At 39.5% G+C, this 25,170-nt stretch overlaps 1 protein-coding gene across 1 annotated transcript in view; it reads left to right on the plus strand.

Annotated features, from left to right (window-relative positions):
* Positions 1-25,170, plus strand: part of LOC126457717 (sterol regulatory element-binding protein cleavage-activating protein) — a 229,539-nt gene that overhangs the window by 81,120 nt on the left and 123,249 nt on the right. Inside the window, exons 10-11 of the mRNA XM_050094254.1 lie at positions 15,944-16,216; positions 22,292-22,525. Of these exons, the coding sequence (XP_049950211.1) occupies positions 15,944-16,216; positions 22,292-22,525 (507 nt within the window). The remainder of the gene's footprint in view (positions 1-15,943; positions 16,217-22,291; positions 22,526-25,170) is intronic.

Here is a 25,170-nt window from a genome sequence, read left to right on the forward strand (position 1 = left end):
TACAAAATAAACCAAACACTAGTCAGACAACAATTATACCAGGGTGTGCATTTGTTCTAGCCCCTCATGTTAAAGGGAAGTTGATTTATTTGAATAAAAATAGAGTACCGCCATAAATTTTAAAAAGGGAAATGGATAGGTTAAAGCGAGATACAGCAGGAATTAGTGAAGTTCGGTGGCAGGAGGAACAAGAATTCTGGTCAGGTGAATACAGGGTTTTAAATGCAAAATCAAATAGGGGTAGTGCTGGAGTAGGTTTAATAATGAATAAAAAAATAGGAGTGCAGGTAAGCTACTACAAACAGCATAGTAAACGTATTATTGTGGCCAAGATAGACACGAAGCCCAAGCCTACCACAGTAGTACACGTTTATACGCCAACTAGATCTGCAGATGGCGAAGAGATTGATGAAATGTATGATGAGATAAAAGAAATTATTCAGATAGTGAAGTGAGATGAAAATTTAATAGTCATGGGGGATTGGATTTCAATAGTAGGAAAAGGAAAAGAAGGAAAACTAGTAGGTGAATATGGAATGGGGGTAAGGAATGAAAGAGGAAACCGCCTGGTAGAATTTTGCACAGAGCATATCTTAACCATAGCTAACACTTGGTTTAAGGAACGTGAAAGACGATTGTATACATGGAAGAGGCCTGGAGATACTGGAAGGTTTCAGATAGATTATATAATGGTTAGATAGAGATTTAGGAACCAGGTTTTAAATTTTAAGACATTTCCAGGGGCAGATGTGGACTCTGACCACAATCTATTGGTTATGAACTGTAGATTAAACCTGAAGAAACTGCAAAAAGGGGGAAATTTAAGGAGATGGGTCCTGGATAAACTGAAAGAACCAGAAGTTGTATTCAATTTCAGAGAGAGCATTAGGGAATGATTGACAAGTTGAGGGAAAGAAATATAGTAGAAGAAGTAGTAGAAGAAGCTTTGAGAGATGAAATAGTGAAGGCAACAGAGGATCAACTAGTTAAAAAGACGAGGGCTAGTAGAAATCCTTGGGTGACAGAAGAGATATTGAATTTAATTGATGAAAGGAGGAAATATAAAACTGCAATAAATGGAGCAGACAAAAAGGAATGCAAATATCTCAAGAACGAGATCAACAGAAAGTGCAAAATGGCTGAGCAGGGATGGCTAGAGGACAAATGTAAGGGTGTAGAGGCTTATCTCACTAGGGGTAAGATAGATATTGCCTACAGGAAAATTAAAGAGACCTTTGGAGAAAAGAGAACCACTTGTATGAACATCAAGAGCTCAGATGGAAACCCAGTTCTAAGCAAAGAAGGGAAAGCAGAAAGGTGAAAGGAGTATACAGAGGGTCTATACAAGGGCAATATACTTGAGGACAATATTATGGAAATGGAAGAGGATGTAGATGAACATGAAATGGGAGATACGATACTGCGGGAAGAGTTTGACAGAGCACTGAAAGACCTGAGTCGAAACAAGGCCCCAGGAGTAGACGACATTCCATTAGAATTACTGATAGTCGTGGGAGATCCAGTCCTGACAAAACTCTACCATCTGGTGAGCAAGATGTATGAGACAGGTGAAATTCCCTCAGACTTCAAGAAGAATATAATAATTCCAATCCCAAAGAAAGCAGATGTTGACAGCTGTGAAAATTACCGAACTATCAGTTTAATAAGTCACAGCTGCAAATTAACAACACAAATTCTTTACAGACGAATGGAAAAACTCATAGAAGCTGACCTCGGGGAAGATCAGTTTGGATTCCATAGAAATGTTTGAACACGTGAGGTAATACTGACCATAGAACTTATCTTAGAAGAAAGTTTAAGGAAAGGCAAACCTACATTTCTAGAATTTGTAGACTTAGAGAAAGCTTTTGGCAATGTTGTCTGGAATACTCTCTTTCAAATTCTGAAGGTGGCAGGGGTCCAATACAGAGAGCGAAAGGCTATTTACAATTTGTACAGAAACCAGATGGCAGTTATAAGAGTCGAGGGGCATGAAAGGGAAGCAGTGGTCTAGAAGGGAGTACGACAGGGCTGTAGCCTATCTCCGATGTTATTCAATCAGTATATTGAGCAAGCAGTAAAGGAAACAAGAGAGAAATTCGGAGTAGGAATTAAAATCAATGGAGCATAAATAAAAACTTGGAGGTTTGCCATTGACATTGTAATTCTGTCAGTGATAGCAAAGGACCTGTAAGAGCAGTTGAATGGAAAGGACAGTGTCTTTTAGAGGATATAAGATGAACATCAACAAAAGCAAAATGATGATAATGGAATGTAGTCAAATTAAATCAGGTGATGCTGAGGAAATTAGATTAGGAAATGAGACACTTGAAGTAGTAGATGAGTTTTGCCATTTGGGGAGCAAAATAACTGATGATGGTCAAAGTAGAGAGGATATAAAATGTAGACTGACAATGTCAAGGAAAGCGTTTCTGCAGAAGAGACATTTGTTAACATAGAGTATAGATTTAAGAGTTAGTTTTTTTGTTCTTTTGTGAAAATGAATAGTTTAGACAGGAAGAGATGGAAGCTTTCGAAATGTGGTGCCAAAGAATGCTGAAGGTTAGATGGGTAGATCATGTAGCTAATGAGGAGGTACTGAGTGGCATTGGGGAGAAGAGGAGTATGTGGCACAACTTGACTAGAAGAAGGGATCAGTTGGTAGGACACGTTCTGAGGCATCAAGGGATCATCATTTTAGTTTTGGAGGGAAGTGCGGAGGGTAAAAATCATATAGGGAGACCAAGGGATGAATACACTAAATAGATTCAGAAGGACGTAGGTTGCAGTAGTTACTCGGAGATGAAGAAGCTTGCACAGGATAGAGTAGTGTGGAGAGCTGTATCAAACCAGTCTTTGGACTGAAGGCCATAACAACAACCACCACCATAAGATGAGAACATCTTTGACACTTTTGTCTCGCCATCCTTGACTTGGGGTATTTTATATTCTGATAAGAGAGATGTGTTTGGATTTAGCTACTGATTTGCCTTCTATTTTAGGTAGAGAAAAATACACCTGTGAAGAAACTTTAAAATTTGCTGCATCATCTAGCTTCCCATTGACATTACTAAGAAGGAGTTTGTCATTGCAGTTCTGAAGATCTTTTTAGAATGAGATTTTCATGGTGTTTCGTAATATAGCTTATTTATTTTTTGAAACTTCATTTTTTATCAGTCCTTTTCTTTTTTCTACAGTGATAACGGTACTGTATTTGCTGGCACTTTTATTTGTACATGCAAGGCTGCTGATAACCCAGATGCATTGCACACTAAACTATGCATTTCCTCACTTCCCTGAAATGATGAAAGTAGATTGTGGGTGGCTTGAAAGGAATTGTCTGAACTGAAAGTGAGTTCAGTGTTGGTATAACAATTGTGAAGCGGCTTTCATGTGAATACGTATTTTGGATTATGTTTCACTTAATGACTTATACCTAGATTCCAAACGCTTGCAGAAAAATTCCTTATGCATTTAATTAAAACAAACAGTTCTAAGTTTTCTTGTAGTTCATAACAAACTTCTGTTATTTGACTGATGTTACAAGTATTATTAAGAAGACCCTTATGGAAGCACCCATTATTTTTTAAACAGAAATCTTTGCATTCTAGCCATATTTGTTTCGGATTTGAACTCAGTCTGGAAGACATACTTCATATATTTCCTCTTGATGTAAATTGACCAAAGGCGATCTAAATTTACAGTGCTGTTGCTGTTTTTACATGTGTCAGTATCAAGAGAAGCAGGGCAACATAAACAGTTTGCAAAATGGCCATGATGGGAAAATAAGAAAAATGCAAGTGTACCGACAGGTTTTCCTCTTGTTCATCATTCAAGAATGAAACAGCAGAGACGGCAGGGGATGTGATTGTGGTATCTGAGTATCCTGTGCCAAACACTAGAAGGTGATTTGTATGTTTGGGTCTGCAAATAAAATGTAGTAAAGGAGATGAGCACTGCACCAGCAGTTAGTTAATTGTATTCTGTATATACAATGTGAAGATCGTTCTTCAGTCAGTTGTATTCTGTATAAACAATATGAAGATCACTCTTAAAAATCTAAGTTTGTAATCAGAATTGTTGTGCCCGCAGAAGTCAACATCTTTTTTAAATGTTTTGTAAGTCATCCACTTTTCCAAGAAACACATTTGAAACCTGTTGGCGTCCCTGTGCTACAGGGCTATACTCTCCACCACGAGGACGACCCGACCTGGGAAGGGATCAGGGGAGAGGTAACAGTGTTTGTAAATAACATGCACTACTCCTCAGGTCTACAAGTGCCATTAATGCGCAGAAGTGTTGCATGTGACGTCCTGCTCTGCCACATGTTTTGCAGGATTATCCACTGTCCATTATAATTATCCGGGCTGTTATGCCATGGTCAGTTGATGAATTTTGTCTCAATTCCCAACGTTTCGTCTCCGACTGCGGGAGACATCTTCAAGGGGGTCCGTAGGGCGATGGAAGGTCCAACACACCCACTGGCTCACTACTGACTGCCGCGAAATTCCGTGTCCGTGCGCTCCCGCGCCGCAGTGTGATGTCACGTGCTTTGAAAACGTCAGTGCAGTTGGCCGCTGTCCGTCGCCGTCGATCGCCGTTGCCTTCACCCAGTAGTGGACGGGTGGTACACATCTTCTTTAACACCGGCATCCATATACCGTTTAATTTCACGCCCTCCTCCTTTCGGTTGAAATTATATGGGTGTTTAGTGATTTCGATTGCCTCCCTGTAGAGCCTTTCGTAGTATTCGCTTGTGGCCGCTAGTACTTGCGTCTCCTCGAAATGAATATTGTGGTTCCCTGGCTGGAAAGCATGCTCCGCAACAGCTGATCGTTCCGTTTCTCCTCTTCTACAATTTCCCTTGTGCTCTTCCAAACGTTTAGAAACAGTTCTTTTAGTGGTACCCACATAAACATCACCACAGCTGCATGGAATCCTATACACTCCAGCTTTTTCCAAAGGTTTGTGAGCGTCCTTGGCAGGCTTGAGGTATTCCTGTATCTTCCTGGTGGGCTTGTAAATTACGGTAATATTCCGCTTCGTCAAGATGTAATATTACCGTAATTTACAAGCCCACCAGGAAGATACAGGAGCCACAATTATCATGTGTTTGATCATTCCTACCCTTTTCCTGCACCCACATCACAGTCTGACTGCTTTCAGTGCCATATTTTACCTGGTGGCAGAAAATGGAACTATTAATTTTTCAGTATACTCTGCATGCACACCGATCAATGAACATACCTACAATCTTTCAGTGTCCTGTGATGTATACAGCCGACAATAGATTCTGACACTCTCACAGAACTAACAGAACAACTGCCCTGACCATAGATTCCGACACTCTCACAGAGCTAACAGAACAACTGTCCTGACCATTTCTCCTACAGGAAGGCTTAAATTCTCATAATGTATTATGGAGCTCACTGTCTAGTTTCCCCCGGGATCAAGTTTTAGAGGGCCTCATGATGCCTCTGGAGCTGTGTCTCTTCAGCGTGCACAGTCCCACTCATTTCAGAGCTGTTAATGGGTCATCCTCACTCATAGACCTCTTTTCCTGCCCTCCATCCTTCACAGATTTTCCTCAGTGGGCAGTTACTGATGACCTTCATTCCATTGATCACCTAACACTCTGGATCCATCTACCACGTGGAGCAATCTTTAAAAAGAAGCCACCAAGATGGACGATTAGCAAAATGGATGCTGTTCAGCCAGCTAGTTGTGTTTGAACACCACAGCAACATCCAGAAATGAGCAGAACACATCACACATGTGATCCATTATGCCACCAACGTATTCGTTCCAAAGTCCTTATTTTACATTAGCTTGTACCTCAGGGGGTCTGATGAGGTCGCTCAGCAATCCTGGTAAGGCATAAGGTTCTGTGATGGTTTAAGTGGCGTCCAAATGCAGACCTATAATGAAGGAGAGCAAGAAAAGGTCATGGCAAGCATTCCTGGACTTTTTCAACCTCTCCACTTGTTCTATGAAAATATGGGAAGCTATTTCCAGTAAATGCAGTCAGTCAGCAATAGCAGCAGTGCTGAAGCAGATGTGCCTCCAAACAATGCCCAGAGACATTGCCCAGGCAGTGGCAGACCATTTTGCAGTGACTACTGCCACTACCAGTCAGGATCTAGCATTCCACCATTAATGTGTGACCATGGATGGATAATAAGTTGGACTTTGGATCCAACAATTCTTAGTCATACAACTACCATTTCTCCAATTGAGAGCTGGATTCAGCACTCTTTGAGGGTCATGATACTACATCCAGTCATGGCCAAATCCAGTGCTACATTCTGCAAAACTGGCAAATGGCATCATTGAGAATCGTTATAGAATGTTTAAATTCGATATGGCAGATAGTATAATTTTCCAACTCAAAGAGGGAGGCAAATGTGACTCCCTCTCCTCAAACCAGGGAAGGACCAAAAGTGTCCCAGTAGCTGTAGGAGTGTTGCCTTAACTAGTGGTGTTAGAAAGATCTGGGAGCAAATAGGCTGGGCAATCCTTAGCTGCTCTCAGGTAGGTTCGGAGATGTCTGTTCGTAGTCGTCAACCTGACCCTGTGAGAGACAACTCTGCAGCAGGATTTCCTAAATGGATAGCATTGTAAAGGGGTAATTGGTCATGATATTCCTGGACAACTCCACTCGTGGGGCTTTTATGGCCACCTATCCATATTCGTTTGCACCTTCTTATCAAAACATTTTTTTAGGTACCAAGTTGGTGATGTGCTGTCAAATAGTTTTGAGCAGTAGAATTGTATTCCCCAGAGGTGTATTGTAAGTCTTACTCACTGTGCCATAGCCATGAACAGATTAAAGTCTGTGGTAAAATTCTTGTACAATGCTCCTTATTTGTGTTTGATTTTGCATGTTTTTGTTCCTCCCCCAGCATTGCAATAGTGACTGGAGAAGTGGGGGGGGGGGGGGGGGCGTGCATGTGCATGTGCATGAATTTTAATCTTTCTTGCTGTATTTCTAATATACCTGATGTGTGTTTGAGGGATATCAGTCTACCTTTTAAAGATTTAGTGAGGTTCCTGGGCCTCAGTTTTGATTAAAAACTGTTATGGTTATTTCAGTATTGTGTTGCGGATGATGCACACTACAAGAAGAGAAATGCGCCCAGGTAGCCAAGAACTGTACTACTCACACAGAGTGTGTACAGGGGCATTTGGTTCTGTATAGCAACGGAAACAGTTTTGAATGGAGGCAACAAAAAGGTCATCCTGAGCTGACGAGAGTTTGTCACTAATATAATCACAGTTCTGGAAGGTACATGCAGAGTACACAGTCTTTCAGTTAGCGTAAAGAAACACTGCTGCAGGCAGATTCTGTATAGGCTGCACCAGAGTGTCTTAGGCTCTGACTGGCAGCACTGCAGTCTGTAATATACTCCTACAGTTATGAACAAGATGATACTCCTGCATGTCTGATGTTGAGCATTGAGACTGGAACTTGCACTGACTGGCAAGATGCTGGATGGTGTCCCGTGAAGGCTGCTCAGCTGTCCAGTATCATGTAGCTCACAGAAGTGTGCTAGTGCCAGCTGTATTTGGCAGATGTTGCATACTCACATACTGCACAGAGTATCACAAGTAAGATGAGCTTTGGTTGAATTGCAGGTGTCTTAACAGGTCAGCAACTCCCAGTAATCTGTTGTGTTATGTGTAGCTGGGTTGCAATGCAGATACCACATTCCCCATCTCTTTGGAGGGGATGGTGGAGCCATCTCGCTGTGTAGATGGCGACTGTGCTGTGGAAGACAGCAAGAGATACACCAGTTACCTCCCATAAAGGACCTGAAGGCAAGGACTCAGAAAGCAGTCACCTTAGCTACAGGTGTTCGGGAATGGACTGGGCACGGCTGTTCCAGTTCTTTTTAAAGGCTTTTGTGAGGTCAGATCTAGACTATAGGTGCACAATGTACAGATCAACGGGACCTTCTTACTTGATGGTCATTAATGCTATTTGCCATGAGTGTATCAGGCTGGCTGTAGGCACTTACAGGACCAGCCCCATACGCAGTCTGTGTGCTGAGGCTGGGGAACAGCCACTCGCTACATGGTGGCAATCCCTCATGCTGTGCCTCGCTTTTCTGAATTCACATGCTCATCTTCTTCCACAAGATTTTTTCTAAAATCGTCTAAGAGCAACAAGGCTATTTGGGATCTGTGTGAAGCACAAGATGGAGTCACTTGGTGTAGGGCAAGTACAAACCCTAATCTAGGGCTCGAACTGACTGCCACCTGGTTGTTGCAGAGGCCCAAGCAGTTTCAGATTTGGTGAGGTACAGAAGAGACTGCACTTCTCCATAAGTTATTAATACAAGATATTACCTTATTTTAAATGAGCACTGCAACAATAAAACTGCATTCACAGATGAGGGTAAGCAGATGGAGTCCCTTTTCTGCATTGTTGTTTTCCCTTATTGTGTACTCAACAAGTTGTTACTGTGACAATTTGCTGAGTTCAGTGGGGAATTATACATAATCTCAAGGGCACTGGAGCAGATAAGATGTGTTGCAACTGCTGTTTCACTTGTTTCAACTCCTTGAGTGCTCTTCGCTCTCTGCAAAACATGTACCCAGCAGATAAAGTAACACAAGACATCCAGGATGCCCTCATCCACCTTCAGAGGCTGGGGAAGGAAGTGTCTTATGTTGGATACGAGGGAATGTGGGTACTAACGGGAAATAAAATGGCAGATGTAGTAACCAAGGAGGTGTGTCATGGTAGTCAGATAGTTCAGTGTGCCATTTCCGTACATGCTATCACCTTGCTGTTAAGGTACAGAGTTGTGCGTAGATAGGAAGATGAGTGGCTGGAAGTGACAGGCAATAAGTTATGCTTAATAAATTAAGTAGATCGGCTATGACACACTCCAGTAGCCACACAAACGAAATGAGGTCCTTCTCACTCGTCTTCACATAGGATGTAGCCCTATGATGCAATGCTTTGTCCTCCAGCAAGAGGTTGGTTGGTTTGTGGGATTGAAGGGACCAGACTGGTACGGTCATCGGTCCCCCAGCAAGAGGATCCTCCAATGTGTGGTGCTTGTGGTATACAAATCACAATGCACCACATTTTAGATGACTGTGTTATACATGTGGCCGGATTTTAATGAAAGGCATAATTTTTCCGTGAACTTTAGCATGAATTTCACAACAGTTTATACACAAATCCAGGCATTTAGTGCAGTAATATTTCCCTCTTCTTTAGTAATAGCTCATATGTTGACCAACTTTTGCCAAAAATGCATATATTTGTCATATCTTTAAGGACACAACAATAACAACAGAATATTATTGCTCACGTGACAATGTTTCAGGTGATATTGTCACAAATATAAACACAACAGTTACTGTGTATATTTATCAAGACTACAGTAGACAGTCGATGTAATGCATTAGTCTGTTTGCTGAGATGACATTGTTGTGTAGAATCAACAAAACGCTCTTCAAGCCAACAAAAACGGCTTTCAACATAATAAACAATGCACATGTGGTCACACTGTTCAGAGTACAAATTCAGTCCAGTTCAACATGCTGAAAGTAAACTTCTCCAACAGCATGAAGTTGCGAGATTTTATTTGTGATTTTAGAGAGAAGTTCTTCACCTTTAATGGGGACATGTTGAATAGGACAGCAGACAAATGCTGTTATTTGAGCAGACAGGTCAATCTTCAACCATTTTTCAAGGACTTGGATGAGATGAGTCTCTCTTCCAACATCATATTGGAGAATCATGAAGATCCACAGTTCAGACAGTTATTGGAGAAGTACACAACACATCCAGTTCCAGGTGAATCTACATTGGGAAAGAACTGTTCTACAAGGAGGTTCTCAACAAAATACAAATTAGTTTTATCGGCCAAAAGCTCTGGGTTATCCATAGATGAAACCACCGATGTTGCAAATGTTGTTGTTGTTATTGTTGTTGTTCTTAAAATTCATAGGTCTGGAGAAATAGTGAACAACTTCATGAGTACCACTTTGTTTGACAACTTTGTGAAGCTACTGTGGCCAGATGGTGTGAACAGAGGCAACGTTAGTAGACCGTGCTAGTTTGGTGAAATCTCATCATCCTGAGGGCAGTGAATACTGAAAGATGCCTGGCATTGTGGCGGAAGTGTCAGTGAATGTTTTGTCTCTAATAATCAACATATTCATGTTTTCATCCCATTTTTAATGATGTACTTAGAAGAGATGAAAAATGCAAATAATCACTGAGCAGTATAAAGACAAAGTTAAAAATTAATTTAAATAAGCAATGTGTAAATCAATTAAGTTGAAGAAAATTAAACTTTGCAATAGTCTCTTTTCATCGATCTGGTTAAAATTTATTAATCATTTAGTTCCAGAGACATGGAAAAATAATCTGTGCTCCAGAATGAAATTTTCACTCTGCAGCAGAGAATGCACTTATATGAAACTTCTTGGCAGATTAAAACTGTATGCCAGCCCCAGACTTGAAATCGGGACCTTTGCCTTTCGCAGGCAAGTGCTCTACCAACTGAGCTACCCAAAAATGACTCACTACCCATCCTCACAGCCTTACTTCCGCCAGTACCTCGGCTCCTACCTTCCAAACTTTACAGAAGCTTTCCTGCGAAACTTGCAGAACTAGCACTCCTGGAGAAAGTCTGGGGGATCTTTCCAGAATGAAATTTTCACTCTACATCGGAGTGCGCGCAATATGAAAATTTCTGGCAGATTTAAACTATATGCTGGACAGAGACTCGAACTTGGGACCTTTGTCTTTCAAGAGCAAGTGCTCTACCAGCTGAGTGGAGAGCTTCTGCGAAGTTTGGAAGGTAGGAGACAAGTTACTGGCGGAAGTAAAACTGTAAGGATGGGTGATGAGTCATGCTTGGGTATCTCAGTTGGTAGGGCACTTGCCTGTGAAAGGCAAAGGTTCCGTGCTCAAGTCTAAGTCCGGCACACATTTTTAATCTGCCAGGAACTTCCATAATCTGTGCTATCATGAGGTTTACATACCTTAAAAATCTTATTGGATGTGACCTAAGTGGCAGAAATAATTCATTCTTTCAGCTGCTTTTGCGCGAGTTTACATACATTCGACCTTCACTTAGGATCACTGATTTTCAGCTGTTTCTGCCAACATAAGGATGCTAAAGACAGTGAAGCCTGATACATCCAGACTGTTTGTGTCACCAGGTAACTTCATCATGCATGTAAGAATGTTTTTCCTTAACATTATCTGAAAATTTACAGGTTGTGGCCAAAAGCAATAGAGGGCTAGTTATTTTCTGTCCTTTCATTAATTGAAGACTTAAGAATATGTCCAAAAGAAAAAGAAAAAGGAAAAAAAATTGAATGGCAAATTCTCATTAACTTACCAAGTACAGGGCCATTAAATTTATGAAAATGTTCTGCTCATTAAATTTATGAAAATGTTCTGCTTAGTAGTGCACCATCATAAAAACACTTGCCAGCAACAGTCAAAGAACTATGGGAATGTATTCACTATGATTAATCAAGTAAAACAGACTAGCATAAAGTTCATACAGCATCTGTTTTTGTGATTTGTGGTGTATTTGTTTCATAACGTACATAATTAAATCATTTGATTCAGGTACAGGAGACACATCAAATTGTGGTAAAATTTCACCTTAAACAAAGAACAGCTAATGTTAACAGACAGCATCATACCATTGATAAAATTTTGTTGTACATACATACAATAAAATTTAGTACTTAATTACCTATAAGAAGGAATTCATTGTTTTTGTACTGTTTTTCATTACTGTGATGTTTCGAATTTCTTTTACTGTAAGTTACAATTGTCCACTTGTATTTATTTTTGGTTCTTGCGACTTCCACATGAGTTTCTTCCTTAGATGCAGCAGCCTTGTTCAAATGGCTCTGAGCGCTATGGGACTTAACATCTATGGTCATCAGTCCTCTAGAACTTAGAACTACTTAAACCTAACTAACCTAAGGACATCACACACATCCATGCCCGAGGCAGGATTCGAACCTGCGACCGTAGCAGTCGCGCGGCACCGGACTGAGCGCCTAGAACCGCTAGACCACCACCGCCGGCGCAGCAGCCTTGTTGTTTGTAGCGTTCTGTCCAAGTTTGAGGTTCTTTTCGTCTGTCAGCTCTGCTGTTTTGCAAAATCATTTTTTCCCACATTTCAGGTCACAATTTTCTTGCACTGCACTGTTGATTGTGCTTTTAAAGTGTCAGTGCCACTACGAAGAATTTTAATAATTTTTTCTTGTGAACTCACTGTGGAAGTTAGTTTTTTGTTTTCATCCTGCAAACAGTCAAGGCATGACCAGTGAAAATCGTTGCTAATAAATTTTAGGCTATTTTCACACTCCTTTCATGCAGCCATATGTTCCATTTACACGCAGAATTCCTTTTACAATTCGTTTCTGACACTTTTTAAATCTAAGTGGTTCTATTAATAACAAAGGAAGAAACTTTCCATCCACCGTGTATATTCAGGCAAGAATGCAGCAGCTAATTTACCTACAGATTTGTTCTCCATTTTAACTGACGACGACACCAATGTGGTACGTCTTTCAGTACTTACTGAAGTATCCAACTTCTTCCCAGAAATTTCAGGGAGAAGTTTTTAATGTGTTGTTAGTAGTTGATGGAGATGATGTAACAGAAGTCTCCCAAAATTTTTTTTCTACAGCACCTTCAGTTTGTATTTAGAAAAGATTATATAGTAAATCAATTTTGATATGCCAGTGCATCTTCAGTCTGATCAGCAGCAGAGACTAATAGTTTTTCTGAAGTTGTGTTTACCTGTTTCATGACAATAGTGTAACTACATCCTTTGACTTTGTACCATTTAAGTTTATGGGACAAATGAAATGTCATGAAAAAGTGTTAATAATATGTATATGAAGTACTGCTTGACTGAACCATACACAGAATTTAAAAAATTGGTAATCCACAATAGAGAACTGAAATGCCAAAGAATAATGATGAATTCTCATCCTCTACACTGAGTTCCTGTAAAATTTTCTGAGAGAAGTATAAGAAAGGGAATGTGTAAGAAACTAGAATGGGAAAAGGTTCACTGGATTTCCTGTGATGGGATTTAATTCCAAACCAAATAAAACAATGAAAAAATGTAGTTATTAGGTGGTGACGTTAGTATAACTTCCTCATAATCCTATAATACCAAGGCTATCTAGAAAGTAACACGTTTTGATCTATTGTGGTGGTGGGCTGAGCTACAGCTGCCATCTTAGTGCTATAACATTCCTACTCCCAGAATGTATCCGGCTGCAGTAGTGTGTGATCTGTGTTTCTGCTACATTGCTTTGTGCGACATGTTGAGAATGTATGCTGCAGCAGAAAATCCCACTATTTGTGAGGTGCGATCTGTGATTAGGCTTTTGTTGGTGTAAAACTGCAGGCAGCCAATTTTTACAGAGACAATATTGTAAAGCATTGAAAAACTTGTGCCACAGTGGCACAATTTGAATGGCGATTATGTAGAAAAGTAACTTAAGAGTATAATAGTTCAAATGGCTCTGAGCACTATGGGACTTAACTTCTGAGGTCATCAGTCCCCTAGAATGTAGACCTACTTAGACCTAATTAACCTAAGGACATCACACACATCCATGCCCGAGGCAGGATTCGAACCCTCGACCGTAGCGGTCGCGCGGTTCCAGACTAGTGCCTAGAACCGCTCGGCCACCACAGCCAGCTCTTAAGAGTATACCATTTATAAAACGGATATAATAAAATTTCGTTTTCCCCTATTGTTAATTTTTTATTTCAAAACATTTGTTACTTTCTGGATGGAGCACATAATTCTTCCACTTCATTTAATTCTTCTCTCTATTTCATGGATGAAGGAATTTTTTGTTCAGTGACTTAAAGGTATTGGTGACGCATTGCTACTCCCATTAAAATCATTTTCAGCTGTACACCATATTTCTTCTATTTCTTCTTCAGACACAGGGATAAGATAACATCCTTATGTTGTATTGAATTTTTCCCATTTATTTGTGTGACTTTAGAGGTAAAAATGTTGTGACAATCTCTCAAAATTAAACGTGCAGAATTTTTTCTTTTTTTTTTTTTTTTGTTTTAAATTTATGTTAGGGACTGAAAGCTCACAAACTGAGGATCATCGTGAAAAATTTAGTTTTACCATACCATACTGATGACTGAGTCTTTGTAATAGTAATCCTGGTCAGTATGAGAGGAACTGCAGGTTTGAGCATTTGTTATATGCATGTGTAATTTGACTTAATGGGTTTTCAGTCCCTAACATAAAAAAAAAAATATTAAAACATATAGCATATCTCCTGGTTGACAATGTCGACAAACTTGACAAATTTCTCTGTTATAGTTATAACTTCTTCACTCCTGAGATGAAAAAAATTTACAGGAAATTTTTCTTTTCATATTTTCCAACAAACTAGTATACAAGCATGACACATATGCCAAAGAAAAAAAACTTGGTTATTCACTAGGGCATAAATGGAGGTCCACATGTGTGGACCTCGTGTCACAGTTATCATGATATGTACTTGTCTTTGATTACATTTTTCTCTCTCTTCCTCAGTGAAAACATTTTTTTTTCCAACCAAATAATTATTTTATTGTAAACTTAACTACATATGAAACTTCCTGGCAGATTAAAACTGTGTGCCCGACCGAGACTCGAACTCGGGACCTTTGCCTATCGCGGGCAAGTGCTCTACCATCTGAGCTACCGAAGCACGACTCACGCCCAGTGCTCACAGCTTTACTTCTGCCAGTATCTCGTCTCCTACCTTCCAAACTTTACAGAAGCTCTCCTGCGAACCTTACAGAACTAGCACTCCTGAAAGAAAGGATATAGCGGAGACATGGCTTAGCCACAGCCTGGGGGATGTTTCCAGAATGAGATTTTCACTCTGCAGCGGAGTGTGCGCTGATATGAAACTTCCTGGCAGATTAAAACTGTGTGCCCGACCGAGACTCGGACTCGGGACCTTTGGAAGGTAGGAGACGAGATACTGGCAGAAGTAAAGCTGTGAGCACCGGGCGTGAGTCGTGCTTCGGTAGCTCAGATATTGCACTGGCAGTTGTTGTGGAACAAGAATTTGGCCTTGGAGATCTACAAATAAACAAAACTGTAAGAAAAAAAACATGAGTAAGTTCGCTACATAATTTATAATATTATTGATCATTACTATATGGGGTAAACCTACCATTTCTATCGTAATTCTTCAGAAGAATCCACAGTCTCATCTACTGTTGCTTTATCTTCATCATTGGCTTCAGGTTCAACAGGGAAATCTCCAGTCAAAAATGAAAATTCATCATCTTCCCCATCAGATGATTCGGCATTACTGTCATTCAGAAGCGCTTCCAACTGCTCGTCAGTTAATATTTCATTCATATCTGTAAAGTATAAAAAGGAGAGTTACTTCAGTACTCTACTGTCGAAGACGAAATTGAAGTCAGCAAATTCATATTATGAGCTGAGGTCCACATACGAGGACCTTCAGAAAATGAGTTATTTCATAGTAATAAACAAAATATATTCAAATCTGAATTAACTCTCAACATCTAGAAGAGTTAACACACTTTAGAAAAAAATCACAGCATTTTAGACTAATATTTGAGCATAATAATTATTTACATACCTTTCCAACTTCTGGTAGCAGCCATTTTGAGTGCACAACCAGCTGTAAACAAATACATCAGTTGTTCCTTGCGAGGTGCTGCGCTCTTGTGTTGAAACAGAAATAGAAGGTCCACGCTGGTGGACCGACGGTCTGTAAGCGGAAAAATACGCGTATTTGCGGAGAAAAAAATAACGAACATAGGTCCACATTTGTGGACCGCTGGAACAAAGAGGATAACAAATTGGGCATACAAGACTAGAGAAACTTGTACATCTTGTATTTGCTTGCATAGTTGTCTCTCTTTTTACAGGTTGTATTTTTTTCGACTGTGTTGGCTGCAGACATTAGACGAGCAGACTTGAGTGGATTAGATGGTTCATCAGGTGTTAGCAGTACCCCATACACAGCTGCAGTTTCGCGATCTTCTTTCCTGTCCGCTGATGTTGGTGACAGTGTAGCAGATCGTCGAAGTGGTCTGCATCGCTCTCGTTCACACCCTCGTTTGGAATCAACCTCAGCAAGCTATCCTGCAAGCATTGTGGCTCCACCATTGGGAAGAACATACAATTCTGCTGCTGTCCTTGTGGGTATCTTTTTTACTAATTTCCTGTACGTTATTTATAAATTCATTATAGTGGGGCAGGTACGTCAGCATCTTACAAGATCTGTCTCCTTATGTATCAAAGTCTTGAATACACTAAGCATTAAATTTTATTTGGTATCTGAAGTAATATTTTAATAATTGTGTTTCCACCCTTGTTAGACTTAAGAAATACCTTGTCTGCACCTTAAGCCAAAATTTTCTTATCCTCATGTGTTGTTACAGTTAAAATTCTTCTCTGTAATGATCTTGGTAACTTTCCATCTGTCTGTCTGTCGCAACAATATGAAAAGGATAATTCCTACTCACTAAATAGAGGAGGCAGTGAGTGGGAGACAGACATGATGGCTGCTATTTATTATTCAGCTATCAAACTCTTTCATCAGATTTAGACAACAAAACTTGCGCACATTCAGCACTCACAGTTCATACACAGACAGCAACTGTTGGATGCACATGCTAAAGCCCAACTCCGATTGCGTCTGAGATGAGCAGTGATTTGTTTGGGGTGGATGGTAGAGGTGCAGAAGAGATGTGGGGCAAGGAGGGATTGGAGGGGGAGGGGGGAGGTGGTAGCAGAGTTGGGGTGAGGTAAGATGCTAGTGCTGCCTAGTTGGCTACTAGATGCAGCATTGGGAGGCTGTGCTGTTGGGGAGTGGGAGGAGGGTGGGGGGGGGGGGATTAATGAAATACATTTTTGCTTTATTTATTAATGCTTATTTCTTTTCAGTATTATGGCAAGTTTCTAGTAAGCTTGCATGTATTTTTATTAGAGAAGTCACACAGTTTCATGACTTTTCTTTCTTTGATATTACTTTTAAATAATAATAGGGTATAATCAACTTTACTGGCCCTTCCAATGAAATTACTAACTCCAAAATATTCTTGGCTAAATCATTTCTTAACAAGTGTGCTACTATCTATCCTTAATTGTCAGTTTGTGCAATATTTTGCCCAGTACTTTGAAATAAAATTAACTTTTCTTTAATTTTTCTTTACTTTTCTCAATGTGATCTTCCGAGCTCAACTTCAGTTGACTTTAAAGACAGATAATCACAAGTCAGGAAATCCAGTAATGTTGTCAAAAGTGAGTCTTTGTTGCTTAATTTTCAACAATATTATGAATAGCATGCATTGCTACTCACCATAAAGATGACACACTGAGTTGCAGACTGGCACAAAAAAAAGTATATTACATACTGACTTTTGGGGGAAGCCTTCCTCAAAAAAGAAGACACACATGCACATGACAGCTATCTTCAGCTGCAACTGTCTTGTTGAGTGAAAGTAGCAATCCAGATTGGGGCAGGGAAGGGGGGGGGGGGGGGAGCAGGGTGCGGGTGGGGGAGTGAAGAGCACTTTTTGGCAGTGTGTGCAGGGGCTAGGTGGCACCAGGACAAAACTTCTAGGCAAAGTAGTGGGAAGGTGGGAGGGAGGGAGGGAAGCAGAAAAGAAGGGGAGCTCCTCTTCTTTGCTGTTCTCGTTTCATATCTCGCCACAGCCTCCTGACACTGTGCCTGGCATTGTTGCCAGGTACCATGTAGTCTCTGCATGCACGCTCCTCCAGACAGCACTCTTCTCTCTCCACTGCCCGTACCCTGCTATGCCTCCCCCTTACCCACCCCATTCAAGATTGCTGATTTCGTTCAATGTGAGAGTGCTTCCCTTTCCTGAAAGTTCAGCACATGATAATCTTTTCATTGTGCCTGTCTGCAACTCGGTGTGTCATCCTCATGGTGAGTAGAAATGTGTCCTTTTCATAATATTGTTGTTATTCCAGTGTGGACTTTCCAGCAGTTGATTTTACTTATTTTTCAATTACATGCCAAGCTGTGCTTGAGGGCCAGTGCACCCCAATGTCCGATCACCAGTCTTGCCTAACAAACAAAAACAGCTAGTGCTGCCACCAGTTTTACTCAATATTTAACATATAAAAGCAAAGCTCATCCTCTTCAGGTGTTTACACCGGGCTGTAACTCAGTTCCTCTAATGTTACAAGAGTTTGGCCACGTGACAGAGAATTTTCTGAAGAGAATAATGATGGTGTTCGTAGTTCATACTTGAACTTTCCTGTTATAAAATCCTCTGTCATCATTTAGTTCTCGATATCATTCTCTTTTGAACAAACAAATTGGTACCACCAGTATTACGTTCCGTGATAACCAAATTTGCACGGAGACTGCAAAACATTAATAATGCACTTGAGTCAGCTTAGTGTACTCAATGCCTTTTTCATCAGAGAACTATCCCTTTCACATGAAAACAGAAACCGCTCTTCTACTCAGAGAGGATTGTGTGCAGTACTACTCCTCCTCCAATACAGAACAGAATTGGAACTAAAGCTGATACCATATAAATCTCCAGCAAAATTCCAGAATCAGTCTATTGACCTATTAACATGCAGAGCTTCAGAGTCAAAATTGCACAAGACCACAGTCTATTTATTCCCCAAGCATAATATCACCCTGAACAAGATCTCAGAATTCTGCACCAAATTTCAAGTAGCAGAACCACAAATGAATCAAACTGTTGATAGGACCCTAGGCTAATTTTATCCAAGAAAATCTGTCCTAACTATGTGTGTCATGATGAAAATGACTTTCAGTCAAACTGTGCAGTTGTATTACCAAATCTTGTGATGTCAGACCTGACTGTGCATGGAGCAACCAGCAGAATCAGTAAAATTGTCTTATTTGCTTTGTACGGGACATTGCCAAGCCATTTGGTTATCTAGGTCCTCATTAGAGAACATTAATTGGAATTTGTATGCTTCATTTCAGATACTATTTTTTTTAAATACCTGCCTATTTAGGCACTGTCTACACACTTTCTTCTAATTTGTATTTACTTCCTCCACAGCTCTTCAAATGTCTTCTATCTTCTAAACCTGTTACCTCTACTTCGTAAGTTCAGATTCTGTCTTTATCTTCATGCTCCAGCCATGTTTCAGTGTACGTTACTGACTGAATGAGAGAGCACAATGGTAAAGACCTGAATTCATATTAATAAATATAAAGCTCCAAATCTAAATTAAGATACGGTATGTTACTGTATTCTGGAAATTGTTTTAAATGGTTCATTATTTTATTTTATGCTCAAAATGTGCTTTTTCCTTCTACAGTTTCACCATTCTTTTGTAAAAACTGAAATGAAATTCAAATATTTTGAAAGCCCACTAAAACGCTTCATTCAATACATGTGAAGCCTGTAATGTAACTGACTGGCTCACTGTTCCTACTCACTAAGCTAATTCATACGAGTGTTTTGTTTCGGAATTTGCATTTCAGAAAATAGATTACAAATGGTGTATAGTACCACACTGTACAAATGTATCCAAAAAACTCTTGAAAAATTGTTTTTGAGTGTTTCAAAGAATGAGAAGGTGCATAAAAATTGGTTACTCTGTATCAACAAAATGTTCTGTACCTAATTAATAATATCTTGCTCTCTGAAGTTAACATTAATTTACCTCCGAATAAGCTTTCGCTCTGTCACAAAGAAGGAAAGTGTCAGTCAGTGAAATTAAATTCTGAGTGGCTTCCTTGCACATCATGGGTAGCTCATTTGGTAGAGTGGTGGACTGTCAATATTGTGAGGTGATGTCCATAGGTTCAAATTTAGCCTGCAATAATATTTTAACTTATTTATAAAACAAATCAACAGTCCTTTCATATGCAAACAAAAATCACACTTACAAAATGTCACCACTCCAATTAGAAACAGAGTATTATTGTGTATCCTTTGGCATTTATATGATCTAACATTTGCAGTAGCTATTCATACACGTCACATTCAAAAAGATATTTTGTAGTTAATGCGACCATACATTTTTTATGTTATTTGAAACAATGTTTTCCATCTAGGATCTTTATTGTTTAATCTTTTGAAGTTTCATCATTTTACATAAGATGAAGTTAAGTCTGTTTGAGACATTGATGTTAGTTTACCTCATCTCCCTACACCATGTTGTACTATGGGAGTATGGGATATCTTCAATACTAGCAATGCTTTCCAAAAATGGTAATTTTTGTAAGAAAAGTAAATGCATTTACTCTCAGTTGTCTATTTCTCAGTCTAAGATTAATGTGAAGGTATATACAATACATCCCACTATAGAAACAATCGCTACATTGCGTTTTTTGTAATGGTATTTTCATATTTCATGTAAAACTTTTAAAAATTCATGACCCTTCCAGGAATCGAACTTAAATTCTCCTTATCCATAGTCACATGCACTATTGGTTGGCCACAGAGTGAATGCTGAGTATCTTGTACAGTGGAAATCAACACTGAGATTTGTCATGAATAATTTTACTGTGCCTTGGGTCATATTTCATGACTAATAGTCAACAATCTAGATATAAGATACGGACCCTTTTGCAAAAGTTCTGTAATTCCTTGGTTTTGAACAGGTTTAATGATGCTGCAGGGAGAAGGGAAAAGAATGTCCATCCTTACACATATCTCTACTCTAAATAAATGCATCAATTTTTGTAAGATTTCCGCTATCAGCAGTCACAATATTCCTTCCTATTGTTACTCAAAGGTTGTGAATGCATTTTCTGTCACTAAATAGCTAAACTATATGCAGAAAAGTACATAAAAACATAGTTACTTCAGCTAACACTCCTGTAACACATGACTGAGCAAGGTGGCACAGTGGCTAGCACAGTGGATTTGCACTCGGGAGGACGACAGTTCAAACCTGCACTCAGCCATCCTGATTTAGGTTTTCCGTGACTTCCTTAAATGACTTCAGGCAAATGTTGGGATGGTTAATTAGAAAGGGCATGGCCAACTTCCTTCCCCCTCCTTCCCTAATCCGATGAGACTGATGACCTCACTGTTTGGTCCCCTCCTGCAAATCAAGCAATCAACCAACCTGTAACACACACACACACACACACACACACACACACACACACACACAGCTTCCTCTTACTCATAGTCTATGACGTCACCAAAGCTTCAGGCAGTAACAGAGCATTTTCGATCACATGACCAAATCTTGATATTTAATGATTTTTGAGCTTTAATTACATAAAAATAAGAGATATTTGTGAGAATATTGACCTCAAATGTGATTTGGATGTTATAATCTCTCCAAATAACAAAAATCTGAAAATAGGAAAACAGCCTATTCCCGCCACTACTTCAAGTGAATTCTGTGATGATTTTTTTGAGCAAGATTACTGCCGATTCCTCTCTCTCTCTCTCTCCCTCCCTCCCTCCCTCCCTCCCTCCCCCCTTCCCCTCCCTCCCTCTTCCTCTCCCTCCCTCCCCCCTTCCCCTCCCTCCCTCTTCCTCTTCCTCTCTCCCCCCCCCCCTCCCCCACCTCCTAATCTGTATTGATGACTGTTCCATAATTACTTTTCGTTGTAACATTGGACATAAAAACAGTTCATGCTTAAAAACCATTTGTTATAGTAAAGCATTTTATGTACATCCTCAATTACTTCCAGATGTGTGGAGTTGGTATTTGTTTTGGTCTGTTGGAATGCTCTTGTGTAATTAAATTTCCTCCCAAAACATTACCAAAGTAGTGACTTGCCTTTTGAAATTATTTACTGCTTTGAAAAGACTATAGCTGACAACTCAGTTTCCTTTAAAAAGGATGTGTGTCTACACAGGTGGAACACAGCAGTTTTATCATTAAGCTAGTTGTTCAAATTAAATTGACAATTGATTTCAAAAATAAATGTCATATGTGCAAAAGACATGTTTCACGATGACAGTAAGTAGTTCTTCCTCTCTTGAGGTTTTCCAGGATCTTATGTTTGGATATTTAATTTTGAGTTATGTACATCAGCTATGAATATTTTGTGCAGGGAATGCTCCATGGCTTTTCAGTATTTGAGAAAAGAAGAAATGATATTCAATAACCCGCAGTGTGATGCCATACTTGCCATAGTGCTGTTTCTTGGTGACCCTTTTTTCCTCCACACATTTATAAACTGTTCTGAAGATCGTATGATATCTTGTAGTTCTTATATTGTAAAAAGTTGTCTTGTGGTATATATTTCAGTCAATTCAGACTTTATTTTTTGCAATCTGCAGATACCAAAGCGACTGCGTGTGGTGCATTTCTGGGCACGTACTCGAATCGTTCAGCGTGGCTTTATGGTGTTCATGGTTGTATGGATAGCCGCAATTGTGTATGACTCTGGTATTATTGAACAGCTGTTGCCGGATGGTGGAGGAACAACATGGCATCCAACTGACTCTGTTTCTGATTTCAGTGTTGAAAATAAGCAAAAAACTGTGGGAAACTCCGTTTACGATGGGCCCGAGGTAAGATTTTTATATACAACCTTGTTTCGGAAAAGTGACTACTGTGATACCCCAATATGTTATTTATATGTCAACAGTTACTGGTTAAAAGTTTACTTGTCTTGTTCCAAATATTTGACCCACCACAGTACATTATTTATTACTTTCTTTTTCCTTGCTTGGTGTATCTTTTTTCCAGGTTTTTCATTCACATATTATGGTACTGGCTTAGAATGTCCCCACATCCGTTACTTATTAAGGAGGGATTTTTTTATTGTAGTCAATTGAAAGAACCAACAGGACACAAATTTGGAGCATTGTTGCTGAAAGGTGCTGCTGTTAAATGTGGTAGTGTGCTTTTTTCCTCTACTCATTATGACCACTTTCAGATCAGCCATGAAAAGATAAGTGTGGTAATTGGACTGGAGACATCAGCCTTTGATGTCATGCAGAATATTCACACACCATTTAATGATCTTAGAGCTCCTAGCAGAATGCAAAAAAGGAAACACCTATACATAAATAAATTATTTTTTGAAGATTTATCAGAATTTGCATCTTTGTATTTCATTCAGTGTTCCTGTTCCTCTGTTGGAGATGCAGGAAAGTTTCACTACTGTGTGTTGTCGCAGCCAAAGACAGGCGATTTGTGCAGTGTACATGAAATAATTGTCAAATTTATGATGAGACAATCTTAAAAGTTTGTATAGAAATCTACAATAAAGAGTACCTAATATTTTGAAGTACCATATTTACTCGAATCTAAGCCGCACTTTTTTTCCGGTTTTTGTAATCCAAAAATCGCCTGCGGCTTAGAATTGAGTGCAAAGCAAGCAGAAGTTCTGCAAAATGTTGGTAGGTGCTTCCACAATCAACTTCTGCCTTCGAATACATGTAGTGCTACACAGGCATGCTTTGTAGGCACAAAGATAAATACTGGCGCCAAAACCTCTGTGTCAGTAAATAAATTAAAAAAAAAGGTGGAAGACAAGCTTTTTTCTCCGCCCTGAGTTTCGACCACTGCATTTTCATACATTATCCAACAAAGTAAGTACAAATTCCGTATTGTTCATCTTTGAATGTAGCGGCATTTCAATGTACTACGAAAATCCGACTGGCAAGACTGTTTGGGATTTTTGTCAATATGGCCAACTCTATGTTCTGAATTTTTTCCTACCTGTGAGAAGAGATGGTTGCTAAAAGGAACTTTTATGAATTGTGAATCATATGCAGTATTCTCTTCACCATAAGAATAATACGAATATAAACATTTTGCCATGTATTGTTTCGTGTTTGCTGCTATCTCATTTAATTCCTGTCTGCCTAATAAACTACGAAACTAGAGTGAGACAACAACAAACGTGGAAGAATATACATATCATATCATGTCATGTTTATATTCATATTATTCTTATGCCTAGTAGTGAAACAGTCAGAAATGAAGCACGGCAATTGACTAGATATTTAAATCTAAGCTGACTCTAATTTCTATGCAGAATGTAATGTACTAAAGAGGCGCCTGCAAAGATTTTCAAAAGGAGAAAAATTTTCGCTAAACTCAGTTCAGAACATCTCCTATCATACGCTATCTATTATTTGGTTCTTGTTGATCATTATCAAAGAAAGCAGCAGTGTAAGTAACAACAAATGGCAGTCTCTTGCCATCATTTCGCTAATGAGACGATTCCTCTCTTATTTTTTAAAATTGTAAGCAGCGGTAGCGCGTACAAAAGCAAGCCGTGCCGCGAGCAGCGACAGGTCGTAAACACTCATTATCATCATGCGACAAACAATGCACGGCACAGTACAGTAATGCATTTTCAGCTTAGTGTGACGTAAACACCTATAACAAAGAGAACGATACTTATCAGATCAAAGGAAAATAAGCAAACAATTCAAACCAGACGAAGCATGTGAAAAAGGGAGGGTACCTGTATAAATAGGGACGGAGTGCCTGACGCATAGCAATGGCTACCTGGTAAAGCTTAACTGCTATGCTTACGATTCGAACCAAACTACTGTAGCTGTATCGTCATTCATTCGACCTAAATTGTGTCTCATATTACAATGGACCAACTTTGCTTCGATTTGGAGGTGCGGCCTAAAACTTTTCTCTGCCCTCGAATTTCGAGTCTCAAATTTCAGGTGCGGCTTAGATTCGGGAAAATTTTTTTTCCTTGATTTCGAGTCTCATTTTTCAGGTGCGGCTTAGATTCGAGTAAATATGGTATGCTTTTATTAGTGTCTTCATTTGTTGTTATTGATTATTAATGCATCTTGAAATTGTTATTCCTTTTGATTGCTTCAGCCTCACCTACTTTGAGATGAAGATATTGGCACAAGAGTCGAAATATGAATGTATGATGTTTGTCGGGGGAGGGGGCCGTAAGGCGGGACGGTGACATCCTCAGGTTGTTTGATAGATGTTGAACTGTTGCTTAGGTGTTACACTCTCCAGGTATATGAGACAGTGCAACAGAATGTTTATGTTTTTCATGTCAGCCTCTAACAAAAGTTGTTTCCCACAGCATGATCTATCACTTCTAGACATTTGTCGCAAGGACTTTGAAACACCCTGTGTGTTCTTAGTGTTGTTTGATATCTGTAGCAGACAGTACAATACCAAACTAGACAGAAGACTGATGATGACACAAAGACTATACAGG

The sequence above is a fragment of the Schistocerca serialis genome, chromosome 2, assembly GCF_023864345.2.
Source record: "Schistocerca serialis cubense isolate TAMUIC-IGC-003099 chromosome 2, iqSchSeri2.2, whole genome shotgun sequence".
Lineage (NCBI taxonomy): Eukaryota > Metazoa > Arthropoda > Insecta > Orthoptera > Acrididae > Schistocerca > Schistocerca serialis.